The sequence below is a fragment of the Cryphonectria parasitica genome, assembly GCF_011745365.1.
Source record: "Cryphonectria parasitica EP155 unplaced genomic scaffold M406scaffold_8, whole genome shotgun sequence".
Taxonomy (NCBI): domain Eukaryota; kingdom Fungi; phylum Ascomycota; class Sordariomycetes; order Diaporthales; family Cryphonectriaceae; genus Cryphonectria; species Cryphonectria parasitica.
The window spans coordinates 1,610,713-1,622,968 of NW_024468916.1; the positions used below are offsets into that span (position 1 = coordinate 1,610,713).

Below are 12,256 nucleotides of genomic sequence, written 5' to 3' on the forward strand. Positions count from 1 at the left end.
ACGGGCGTTGTGCGTATCTGCGATCAAATTTTCCAGCGCCATTCGTCACTTCGTAGGTACCATACTCCGAATCATTAGGGTCATTCCGCTTGTCGTTCAGTCATCCATGGCGCCAGCCATACATCACGAAGCTAGTCCGCCGACGACTATTTGAAGAGCACCCTGGAGACAATTAGCGGACGGGATGAGGACGGAGGGCATCGGACCACTTACAGTCACACCTACCCTGCACATCTCCAGCAATGTGAAGACCACAATAGCCAAGATTACAGACCGCGCAGGTCCGCTCTCTCGCTCTGATGCAGGAATGGCACTGTCAGGGAAGCGTCAGACTCCAACGTGAGCAAGAAGTTGTTAACAGTGAGGTCGTACCTGAATGCCACATTCCCAACAATCGCGATTTAGGTGGACCTGAGAAAGGAAAAGGCTTGTGTCAGCAGGTTTCCGTGTAACAGAGTTGCACACGATACAGGGACCGTCTCGTACCTCGTTTTTATTGAGGTTCTTAGTTGTGGCAGGACTCTTAGGCGCCAGAGTGTAGCACTTCTCGCACCACCACCTGCCGCAGGTCTGGCAGCATCGATTTTGGGCGCACCGGGCGCACCGGGCGATAAAGCGTTTTGGCTGCGTGTCACCCCCAAAGCCCTCCTGTGAGGATGCTGTCTGCGCACCATCTGGACACTTAGCCGCTCTGATGCTGGAGGAATGTACTGGCAGCGGCGCGAGCAAGGGGAAACGACATGTCTCGTCATCAGCGCCAGCGCCAGCGAAGTCGCCCCAGACGGTCCAGCCTTCGGGTGCAGAGCCACAGTTTGCACAGCCACTCATAGAATGCACTGCGACGGTAGGCTCCCGCGACTGCTCAGGTGTGAGCGTTGGCCAAGCGGGAACGTTGGCGGCCATGTTGATCGTCCCGTACGCAGGCGAGTTGGGGTGCGCTGGGCCTCGACATAGGACCGCGTCAAAAGAGATGACTCCTGCACAGGCCAGCATGGTCGAAGCCCATTCACCTTCGATTGGGCGTGATAGAGTGGTGACTCCTTCCCTGGCGTACCACGCGTGAGTATCATCAATCTCAGTATCAACTTCAGTGCCGCGGCGCAGAGCCGCAGGGACTTCCTGGTCTGGCTGTCGCCAAGTGGACAGGACATCACTCTCGGTGTTCTCATGTGTTCTCATGTTGACTGGCAATAGCTTTGTTTTCTTCCCACCCAAGATGTACAGTCCCTGCAGCTGTAGCGTATTTGCAGGTCTGCTAGAACTAATCAGCGCCCGGAGCATCGTGCAGAGCTTTTTCTCATCAAGATTTTTGACCCGGCGCAAGGATAAGATGCGCATAGGAATAGAAGAGTTAAACACGATGTCGTGTACCAGGCCCACCGTCACGGGCAGGCCGTCAAGAACAAGCGTGGAGACATGGCGCAATAAGTCACGGCCGCGCAGTGCATTGAAAGCATCCCTCAACGGCGCACAGGGGCTGTTTCTATATAAGTAGGATCAGCATGCATCGCTGGAGAAGAGGAAAAGGGCAGACCTGCGCATGACATACTCGGGCTTCGGAACGGCCTCGTAAACTTGTAAGTCAACATTTCTCTCTGATATCTCTCTCACGTCGACGTGCTGACGCTCTTGAGACTCGACGTGGAGGGACTTGATCGGGCCGAGGTCGAGACGGCGCACCACGTGTGGTGTCTGGCACACCAGGCCTTGGAGGGTCTTGGAAGTCGCCGCGAGATTCAGCGTGTCGGCGATGGGCAAGTAGTCAACAACGTGGGACAGTACGAGGGCGTTTGAGAGTATAGAGAGAACAGCAGCTGTCTCGATCCTCACCTCGCCTGGCAGAACATGTCCGTCGCCACCATGTTGCTCAAGGCTCAGGATCATGATCGCCAGCCTCGGAAGCCCCAGCTTCGGAGGGTTTTTTTCAACAGGGTTCAAGAAGTTTCCGTCAGATTAGTAAGTTTTGGCTCAAGCAAGGGAAAAACAGAGAAGTGGTGAGGAGCCTGAAGGATATCTCATGGAAGAAAGAAAGAGGCTGAGGGCCATTGGAACTTTATAGTGGAAAGCCAAGGACGGGAAGGTGCAGTGTGACCACCAGTGATCAAGTAGGCTGCCGCTGTTATGGACAGGGGTGGATATGCTGTGTCGTATCTATCATAGTAGTCGTTTTGTTGCCATATTCAGAGCTCTAGGAGGACCCTCGCGTTCCGAACCCCTCCACTAGAAAGGCTCGATAAAGTTGAGGACACGGACGCTAGGGTATTGACACAGGCGGGATGTCACCTCGGTGAGACCCACGAAACTCCATACACAGTTTACAGTAGCAGTAGCCTTGCGCGCCTAGATCAACAGTTTGCCTCTTGTTGGTCGTATCACTTTGACTTGGTGCCATTTATTTTTGTCAGTCTTGTCCATCACCTTCTGAGCAGTGAGGGCTCTGTTTCCTTCTGTCAAAAGAGTGCACCATGAGATGTTTTTTGACCGCCTCATCAACCGCAGATCTCGGACACCTTTTTGATAATGTTGTGCCTCCTCTGGCGTTGCATCTGCTGAGAAGACTGCTTCTGCAATAGACATGGCGTGGGGTGGCCCGGGCCTCTCGGATTGATTAATACTGCGGAGTAATCCTTGTGTGAGGCCAGCCACAGCTCGCATGACCAACAGGTGAACGTGAATGCTGTCGATGTTATTGGACCGCGCTTGGATTATTGATCAAATTTGACTCCATGCAGAGTGAAGTGTTCTCGCCAAGAATAGTAAGAAGCACGGCAAAAGGCAGAAGAAATGTGGGATTGGCGGGCCGTACACCGTATCATCGCCCATCAGCGATAGTAATGCAGCAAGTGAGTGGTTAAAATGACAAAAGGGTTGATGCAGTGCAACACGGCGTGAGGCATGTGCTTGTTTTTTTCTTCTGATTTCTGAAGTGCCAAGTGGATTGGCGGGTGGCCCGGTTTTACAAACGCGAGGATAGATAGGCCTGAAGGGTTTCAACGGCTGCTGAAACTTAGGGCTCTCGCCAAGCCTTACAAGCCGACCACGGGCCTGCGGGAGTAGCGTTCCATCTCCCCGCGTAATGCCTGCCGGCCACTGACACAGCGCCTGCAAGAGCCAAGAAAAGAGCGATGACGACTGCTCTTGGCCGCCTGCGCTGCTGCGCTGTTCCACTGCTTCACATGGAACTTCACAGAATTAGGGTAGTTTCCATCCCATCGACGAAAGCTGACTGAGCAATTCAAGCCTTGCCACCAACACCTGAGATTGTAAACAACTGGTCACCACTCATGAATGGATGAGCACTCCAGAGGTTTCTGAACATGTTGAATTTATCATGACACTGCTTTGATATTACAGGGTACAGCGCAGACCTGCTGCCTCCTCGACCTCCTCATCGCCCACCCACACGCCCACCGCAACCGATTAACAACAGTTGGGCATTTGCCCCGCCTCATTCCTCCGCATAACATATATCATGGCGGATCAACCAATATCTCTGAGGTGGTCGGCCTCTTACAGCGTTGTTCCTTCTTCCGACCGGGCTGCCAGAGGTCTCGAGGGCGACAAGATCCGCCTGCCACAGACAGCCCTCGAGAACCTCCTTTCGGAGTCTGCCAAGCAGACGACCAACCTTGGTTCTGCCTACGATCCTTCGAACCCATATATACGCTCTGCTAGACCTGAATACTCCGATTCCTTGGCCGGATTTGTCGGCCAGCTGCCGAATCCTCTCATGTTCCGACTAGTCAATCCTATCAATGGGAACATGGTCTACGCAGGCATACGTGAATTTTCTGCCGAGGAGGGGGATGTTGCACTGAGTCCGTATCTCATCGAGGCTCTGGACATCAAAGAGGGCGTCGTCCGCTCAGGTGATGGCCATACTGAGCAGCAGCAGACCCTGGAGTCGACTGGATTCAACGGGTCTGCAGATCAGCCACAAATACGAGTAGAGGCAAAGACATTACCGAAAGGAACATATGTCAGACTACGGCCGCTGGAGGCTGGGTACAACCCAGACGACTGGAAGGCGCTCTTGGAACGGCACATGCGCGGCGCATTTACCACTTTGACCAAGGATGCGGTGCTGTCGGTTCGCGGTGTCAAGGGCGAGACCTTCCAGTTCCTGGTAGACAAGTTCGAACCCGAGGGCGATGGTATCTGTGTCGTGGACACAGACTTACAGGTCGACATCGAAGCCCTGAATGAGGAGCAGGCACGCGAGACAGTGCGGCAGATCATGGCCAAGGCGCAGAGGGCGCCAGGAACTGCCGATGGAAGCTCGGCCGGTGGCCCAATCGATATATGGAAGCCATTGCAGGGTCAGGTGCTGGATGGAGAATACGTTGACTACGAGCTCGACTCGTGGGACAAGAGCCGGGACCTAGTGATCGAACTGAGCGGTATCCAGGACGGTGACGAGATCGATCTCTTTGTCAGTCCTCATTCTGCCCGTTCTCGTGTTCCACCCCGGGACTCCGAACATGTCTTTGGCGAGCTGTCCACCCCGTTGCAGGGGAGCAAGGAGATTGTGCTCTCTGCGCGGAATGCGGAGTTGGACGGTGCAGATGGTCTGTGGATATCGGTCCACGGGTACTCCCCAGCGGAGGGTACTCCGCCTACGGCACGACCACGGCCTTTTATATTACGCGCGAGAGCTGCTTCGGATCATGATGTAGCAGGTAGTCCAGACGATGCGGTGGAACATCCAGCAGATGAAGAGCGGTGCAAGAACTGCCTCCAGTGGATACCAAAGCGCACCATGATGCTGCACGAGAACTTTTGTTTGCGCAATAATGTGGTATGCCCACACTGCAAGAACGTGTTCCAGAAACGCTCTTTGGAATGGCAGAATCACTGGCACTGCGACTTTGGTGATGGATTCGGTAGCAGTGCTGTGAGCAAAGCCAAGCATGACGCGATATTCCACACACCACACGCTTGTCCTAGCTGCGGGCCAGAGCAGACATTTCCCTCTCTCCCTCTCCTGGCACGGCATCGCACAACCGTGTGCCCATCAAAACTCATCCTCTGCCAGTTCTGTCACCTGGAAGTGCCGCAGGAAGGCGACCCTGCCGACCCTGCGTCGGAGGCCGAGACAGCTATCACAGGTCTTACGCCCCACGAGCGGGTGGACGGTACCCGTACAACAGACTGCCACCTCTGCGGCAAGATCATCAGGCTCCGGGACATGCCAGCGCACATGGCGAATCACGAGCTCGACAAGAAATACCGCGAGGCACCACAGATCTGCCGCGACAAGCTCTGCGGACGAACCCTGTATGGTGTTGGGCCGCGAGGCCAGATAGGCGCAGGACTGCGCATGGGTCAGGGCCCCGGGAACGACCTCGGTCTCTGCTCCATCTGCTTCTCGCCTCTGTACGCTTCCATGCACGACCCCGAGGGCATGGCTATGCGGCGGAGGATCGAGCGGCGCTACCTCACGCAGCTGATGTCAGGATGTGGGAAGAGCTGGTGTGCCAACGAGTGGTGCAAGACGGGACGGAAGAATGTCGGTCTCGGGGCCAGGGCCGTGACGGGCGGCACGGCAGGGCTGATGGCCGAGGTGAAACCACTTGTGGCGGAGGTGGACGATAAGAGTAAACCCATGTTCTTTTGCGTGGACGAGGGAGGGCAGAAGCGGCGGATGGTGGCGGACGTGCTCGCCTCTGAGGGCCTCTGGGAGCTAGAGTGGTGCGTTGCTGCTGCTGAGTCTGAAGGGCCGAATCTCGACAAGGCGCGGGAATGGTTGAAGAACTGGGCCCCTATAAAGGGTATGCTAATGTAAGGAATCTACTAGCATCGAAGTTGGAAATAGATCAAGGTGATACCCAGGGCCGTAGTTGATAGAGATATAGACAAAGACGAAACTCAAGAAGTAGTAGTCAGAGAATTTGGGATTGATGACAATCTATATTGTAACCATCATGGCTTTCATCTGCATTCGAGCGAAGGAATGACTACCTCAGCTCGAAAGTATTTTGCACTTTCATTTCACGAAAAGTCCGCAAAGACCACAACCCCACCCACTCATTTACACACACGCATCCTCCCTCGTCAACATCGTCATTCTGTACAGAGATATCGCTTGTACTTCAGCCTTGCTTTAGTGCTTGTCCTTCTGTTGGCCACATCATCAGTTAGCTTTCCTCGGGTCTAGAAATAGGAAAGAGGAACGACATGGCAAGGCCTAGTTTAAACGTACGCAGCAGGAGCAATTCGTGCCGCAATTCTGGCAAGTGCAGTTTGTACATCCACAGCCGGCTGGAGGCATACTGGTCCTTTCTTTCTGTATCGGTCGTAAGGCGTCTTGTGGTGATAGTTTATTTTTCGTTTCCAGTGTATGGTCTTGTATGTTTAGCAGAGCAAACCTAGAAAAGCCATTCGAGAGGAGAATGGGACGAAGCAGAGGCTGCTATCTATGTCGGGTGCCGCCATTCATCCTACTATGAAACGTTCCGGAAACGGCTCAGAGATTCTGACCCTATTTGGCGGGATCTAAGCGTCATGGCACGACGATGTATACATAACGGACGATGCGTGAAACCCCGTCCTAAAGGTTCTAACAAACGTAGCTGAATGGATGGGCTCATCGAGACACCGGGATAGATCCCATGTGAGATTGCGCTGGGACCGCTTGATTTGCCTTCACCAGCGTCATCCAGCGTTAATTAGGTGATCTTGGCTGCTATCTCTGAATTTATGGGCTACTTTAGAGACGAGGGGGGCCGGCGCGCCTTGTTTCCTAGATCTAGGTTACATAGGAGGCGAAGCAATTGAGTGATGCTTGCAGTGCTTTTAGGATTTGGGCGGGAGGTTTTCCTTGGCCCAGTGGCTGCCTCTTGGGGCCAACGCGTTCGAGAAGAGCCTTTATGGAGCCAAAGGTTGAAAATTCAAAAGCAATCTCGATGAATATCATCCAAAGACTGTGGTAGTATAGCTAGGTCAGTACTATGAAGATGCTGAATGCGGTCGAAAATGGGGAGATGAGATGGGAATGTGTTTTGGGGATGCACAGGTCATTGCGGGGTATCCTCTGTAACTACCAACCAGGATCTGTAGCGGTAACGACCCTGAACGACAGGGGCTATAGGCTACTAGAAGACACCCTAGTCCCTGGAGCATGCTTTGAGTAGTGGGTGCCATCGTGCCGTAGTGACGTACCGTGGGGAAGGACTAGCACCTTTGAAAATTCTCCCGCGACCAACAACTGCTCCAACACCATGGCGACGACCTTGGCGACGATCTCGACTGCGCCCTGAGCCTTCACATCAATCGCATCCTCTGGCCACCCACGCAAAGCTCTCTCCTACCCACCCACAACATGGCACCCAGGCGCTCCAAGCCCGTGCCCCCGCCACGGCCCTCCCGCACCCTTGTCCTCGACAACGGCGCACATACCATCAAGGCTGGCTTCGTGACAGACGACACCGTCGACGAACCCCGCGTGATACCCAACTGCATCGCGCGAGACCGTGCTAGGAAGACCTACGTCGCCTCAGGGCTAGACAAGTGCAAGGATTTTGGCGAGATCTCCTTCAGGCGGCCCGTTGAGAAGGGCTACATCGTCAATTGGGAGGCGCAGAAGGAAATTTGGGACCATGAGTTCTTTGCCAAGGATGCGCCGCAGGCTTGTGACCCCGCCGACTCGAGGCTGGTTCTGACAGAGCAGCCCAATGCCCTGCCGGCACTGCAGGCGAACTGTGACCAGATAGTGTTTGAGGAGTTTGGCTTCGCGAGCTACTACAGGGGGATAGGTAAGTAGTGAGGGACGAGCCTTTCTGGACCACCTTTGACACCCCAAAACGAAGGGAGGACATGGCCTTGAGACTATGTTGCTGACTGCCTGCTTAGCACCCACATTCAACGCGTACGAGGATATTCAGACCACATTTCGCACCCCTGGGCATGATACCTCCTCTGCCCAGCTGCCTGTCGAGTTGATGCTCCTGATCGACTCGGGTTACTCCTTCACCACCATCACACCCATTTTCCAGGGCCGACCGCTGCAGTCGGCCATCCGCAGGCTCGAGGTCGGCGGCAAGCTGCTCACCAACTACCTCACGCGACTTCTCTCCCTGCGACACTACGACATGCGGAACGACACATACATAGTCAACGAGATCAAGGAGAAGACATGCTACGTGTCGCTCGACTTCAAGGGCGACCTGGATAAGACCTGGAAGGGCACGCGCGGCGAGAGGAGGGAGCCATACCTGACAGGAGCGGGCATAGCAAAAGACTACGTCCTTCCAGACTTTCACGCCCGCTCCTCCGGCATCGTTCGCGACTTCGACGCCACATCCACCGCCAAGCAGCGCAAGCTCGCCGCAGCCGCCTCCAACGAGGATATCCTGACCCTCCGCAACGAGCGCTTCGCCATTCCCGAGATCCTTTTCAACCCCACCGACATCGGCATGCCAACCCCTGGCCTCGCCGACCTGGTTTACCAGGTCCTGCAGGCCCTGCCGGTGGGGCTCTGGCCGGGCCTCCTGGCCAACATCCTCGTGGTCGGCGGGAATACCCAGTTCGACGGCTTCATCCAGCGCCTTCAGCGGGAGATTGTCGCCCGCGTGCCAGACGAGTGCACCGTCAGAGTCGCCAGACCCGCCAACTCCATCTGTGCCACGTGGCGTGGTGCGGCCAATTTTGCAAGGCACGAGCATGTGGAGAGGCTTGCGGTCACGAAACAGGAGTATGAGGAAAATGGCGCCGCGTGGGTGGCGAAGAAGTTTGCTGCGGGCTTGGGCCCAGACTGAGGAGGCATGTTGAAGGCCCCCTCCCCAGGAACGATGAGGTGGCAGGTCACGGACGATATCACGACCTGAACGTTTACTTTGATAAGAATGGCCGTGTGATTTTGAGATACCCCTATAAAGTCTAAAGGATTCCACGTATTATCTGTTCAAGAACTTCCAAGTATACGTCATACAGTCTTCCCAACTCTGGCAGCAGCTTCATGAGAAGCAGCTTTGTCGTGCGCAAATTCACGACAGGTTTCGACTGTGAGCTTTGGTGATCTGGACATGGATGTCTAGGGATGCCAAGACCATCAACATCCACCTGGAGCGGCTGGACTGGTACGCCCCCCGAGGAAAAGGAAAGCCGCTGTCCAGCGAGCTGCTCTCCTACAGACACCTGCCCCAAAATGGCAGCCCAGCAGCTCGATGATAAAATGTGAAGGACTTGCACTGGGTGTTATTTTATCTCTATTGAACTTGAAGTCTTCCAATTGTCCTCATTCGTCACGAAGATGTAAAAAATATCTTGATCCGACTTCGGCATGCATGAAGAAGATACTATGCCAAATAGTCTTTTCTTTTCTTCTTCGGACTGTTAGCTGATTATACCTATCATCGGTCAATTTTCCCAATGTACTCCGTGAAATAAAAGGTTTGAACTTGTATTTTATTTGCTTTTTCCTTCTTTTTTGGAACAAGAAATTGAACATTATCATAGCATGTCTTTTGGTTCACTATTGTTATCAAGTACTTGATGGACGTGCTCAACAATAACTTGTCCTATCGGAGTGCTGTGATGAGCACCAGGGTCCCATCATTGTGACTCAGGAAGAGCCGGCGCTTCTACGTAGACAAATTGCAACAGGAAGATCCAATTCTGGTTTCGTGCAAAGTATCAAATACTGATTTTTGAAGCTCGCTCTAAAGATCTATCGAAAAGGTATCTTAGGGAAATTCTAGATGTCTAAATTCTACTAACCAACCGAAGAATGAAACGCTGAGATCTCAATATATGTAATTGAAGCCTTCGACACCCTCAATGACTTCCTTTCCATTCCGCGCCCGTCTATTCGCCTTCCAGAACAACCACCCACACGCCGCCACGACAGCGATGATCAGTATATGGCTTCCAATACTGATCCATATCGCCGTCGGATACCAGGGCGCTTCAGAAGACTTGAAAATATACGACCCCGCGATCCCGCCCAGCGCATTGCACCCGCTCACGGCCGCAGCGACAGTGGCCCGCTTCCACTGGCCCGTCACGTTGTTCATCTGCCAGGCGTTCATCGCAGCCCAGTTGGAAACATAAGCGCCTGTCGCCAACATCACGCCGACATAGCGCACCGCCACGTTGCTGGGAAACCCGAGCATCGACATGCCTGCGATGAGGCACAGGGCGTTGAAGACGATCATCGGCCCGCGGATCGCAAAGCGGTCTGCAATCACGGAGGTGATGATCACGGGGACGACAGAGTAGTAGTAGGGCGGGGCGTAGAGCAAGATCGAGTCGGCGGAGGTGAAGCCCATTCCCTTGAGGATGGTGGGGATGAAGTACGAGAGGGCGGTAGAGACGACGTTCTGGAGGAAGAAGAGGACACTGAATGCATAGAGCTTGATGTCCTGAAAAGGCCTCAGTATAGCCGCCCAGTTGAATGGCTCAGGTGGTCCGGCGTCTTGGCGGTCTTCGTCGATGGCAGTGAGCACCTGGTCTGCTTCGTCTTTTGTCAGAAACCAGAGAGTCTCGGTGGCCTTCTCCGGAAAGCCAGGTATCCATAGGAAGGTCAACAGCCCGAGGAACATGGTGATGGCCCCTTGGACGATGAACATCCATTGCCATCCTCGCAGGCCGTGCGACATGTCCAGCAGATCCAGGCCATAGTTAACAATGCTGCCGGTTGCGACTACGATGACCTGTCCTGACTGTAGATAGGCGAATCGTAGCTGTTGTTCCTTGCGGGTATACCTGAGAATTTTATTAGTGGGCAACTTCGTTACTATCAACGGTTTGGAAGATAAACGTACCAGGCTGATATGAGGTATGCCAGGCCAGGGTAGATACCAGACATGGCCAAGCCCATGAGGAATCTCAGAGCGATCATCTGTCTCCAGTCCGTCACATATCCCATACACAATGTTATGAGTCCGAACAAAACGGTAGTAACCGTGAAGAAGATGGGAGGGCCGACGAATCGCATAATGATAGTAGCCGGCAACTTGAAAAGCACCTGGGCCAAGATCACAATCCAGATAGCCGTCGAGTAGCGATCCCCGGTCAGACCAAGGTCTGCCGGCATAGACGTCGCCGATGCCGAGGACATGATACCAGAGTCGATCAGATCAAGGGCGCAAAGTAACCCCGCGATAGTACAGAGGCGCAAATCAATTTTGCGGACGATGCGACTGTCCAGCGTTGCTTTCGCGTTGCTAACAAAGACGTTGTCATCTAGACCAGCGTTGTCGCCGCTAGAGTAGGTTGATGGTGTTCCAAAGCCCTGGCGGTGACTTTGGCCGACCTGTCTCGCAACAGCCACTGAGAGGGCTTCATCATCTCTTTTGACCTCCATGATAGACTGCTGCTGTGTGGGCCCTGAGTCTGTATCAAATTTGCATACAACAGCTGAGCAATGTATCAAGACAAAAACACAAGATGTGCAGGTTCTGATATCCAAGACATATAACACTGTTGTCCAGCGAATTCACCGTGATGATTCAGCATAAAGTAAACTTTTGTAAGCGGCCGCTATGGAAAGGCCGAGATGGTAATGAAATGCTTGGTCAGAACGAAAATTTAGGCGACTGATGTCGCCATTCTTAACGGGGTCGCATTCCGTATGGGGCATAGGTGCCGGGGTCTTCTTCGGTCTGCGTACTTGAACCTCCGCGCTCCGGGCCGTTTGGGCGGGGTTCCGAGCCATGCAGCGCTGAAATGCATGTGTTCGGAGCAAGGCGCTTTGTAATTGTATGTGGTAGGTCAATAGTGCGAGATGATTAGTGGCGTTGTTCCGTATCGAGGCTGAGGATGCTGCTAGACACGAACACATAAGGATGAAGTTTCTTCTGGATAAGATTTAGTCAAACTCTTGGTGACGAAGAAATTATATCAACCCAGACAAGGATAACATAGAAAAAGGTGTCATAAATTATAGCATTACATATATTTGGCATCGAGTGATCCGCGAATAGGTTCGGACACTATGAGGGCCGTTGTATCATATCGAGATGGTGTGTAACTGCATAACGACCTGCAGACACAAGTTAGCACACGAACAGGGAACCAATGCGATAAGGTTGTCCCGGTGCTGTGGGTTCTTTATGGAGCAACTTCACGTACCTTTTCCACATATCTCACGCCGACGACAATCGCATCCTCATCCGCAAAGCCGCTCCATTGCTGAAGTCCTTGTTGTCTTCGTCCAGACACGTCAGACAAGTCTTGACAACCTCGGTGTACTTGGACCCCATGCGTCTAGAGAGTTTGTTCTCTGCTAGGGCCAGAAGGGGCACGTGTGCATCTG

At 53.6% G+C, this 12,256-nt stretch overlaps 5 protein-coding genes across 5 annotated transcripts; 3 read left to right on the forward strand and 2 right to left on the reverse strand.

Annotated features, from left to right (window-relative positions):
- Positions 1-172: 172 nt before the first annotated feature.
- On the reverse strand, positions 173-1,884 carry M406DRAFT_265221 (uncharacterized protein; the record flags this gene model as incomplete). Its single annotated transcript, XM_040917717.1, has 6 exons — positions 173-313; positions 373-427; positions 545-849; positions 892-1,074; positions 1,186-1,483; positions 1,535-1,884. The coding sequence occupies 6 exons, from the start codon at positions 1,882-1,884 to the stop codon at positions 173-175; spliced, it is 1,332 nt and encodes a 443-aa protein (XP_040772572.1).
- A 1,362-nt stretch (positions 1,885-3,246) lies between these two features.
- On the forward strand, positions 3,247-5,825 carry M406DRAFT_99855 (uncharacterized protein; the record flags this gene model as incomplete). The annotated part of the gene is made up of 2 exons (XM_040926477.1): positions 3,247-5,771; positions 5,806-5,825. Exons 1-2 carry the CDS (start codon positions 3,473-3,475, stop codon positions 5,823-5,825), a joined length of 2,319 nt encoding a protein of 772 aa, XP_040772573.1. The 5' UTR covers positions 3,247-3,472.
- Positions 5,826-5,926: 101 nt separating this feature from the next.
- On the forward strand, positions 5,927-6,354 carry M406DRAFT_57649 (uncharacterized protein). The gene is made up of 2 exons (XM_040924591.1): positions 5,927-6,118; positions 6,203-6,354. Exons 1-2 carry the CDS (start codon positions 5,954-5,956, stop codon positions 6,299-6,301), a joined length of 264 nt encoding a protein of 87 aa, XP_040772574.1. The 5' UTR covers positions 5,927-5,953; the 3' UTR covers positions 6,302-6,354.
- A 967-nt stretch (positions 6,355-7,321) lies between these two features.
- On the forward strand, positions 7,322-8,938 carry M406DRAFT_295266 (Actin/actin-like protein; the record flags this gene model as incomplete). Its single annotated transcript, XM_040919182.1, has 2 exons — positions 7,322-7,754; positions 7,852-8,938. 2 exons carry the CDS (start codon positions 7,322-7,324, stop codon positions 8,754-8,756), a joined length of 1,338 nt encoding a protein of 445 aa, XP_040772575.1. The 3' UTR covers positions 8,757-8,938.
- A 688-nt stretch (positions 8,939-9,626) lies between these two features.
- On the reverse strand, positions 9,627-11,305 carry M406DRAFT_347926 (putative MFS transporter; the record flags this gene model as incomplete). The annotated part of the gene is made up of 3 exons (XM_040922342.1): positions 9,627-10,704; positions 10,764-11,154; positions 11,191-11,305. The coding sequence occupies 3 exons, from the start codon at positions 11,303-11,305 to the stop codon at positions 9,744-9,746; spliced, it is 1,467 nt and encodes a 488-aa protein (XP_040772576.1). The 3' UTR covers positions 9,627-9,743.
- Positions 11,306-12,256: the final 951 nt, after the last annotated feature.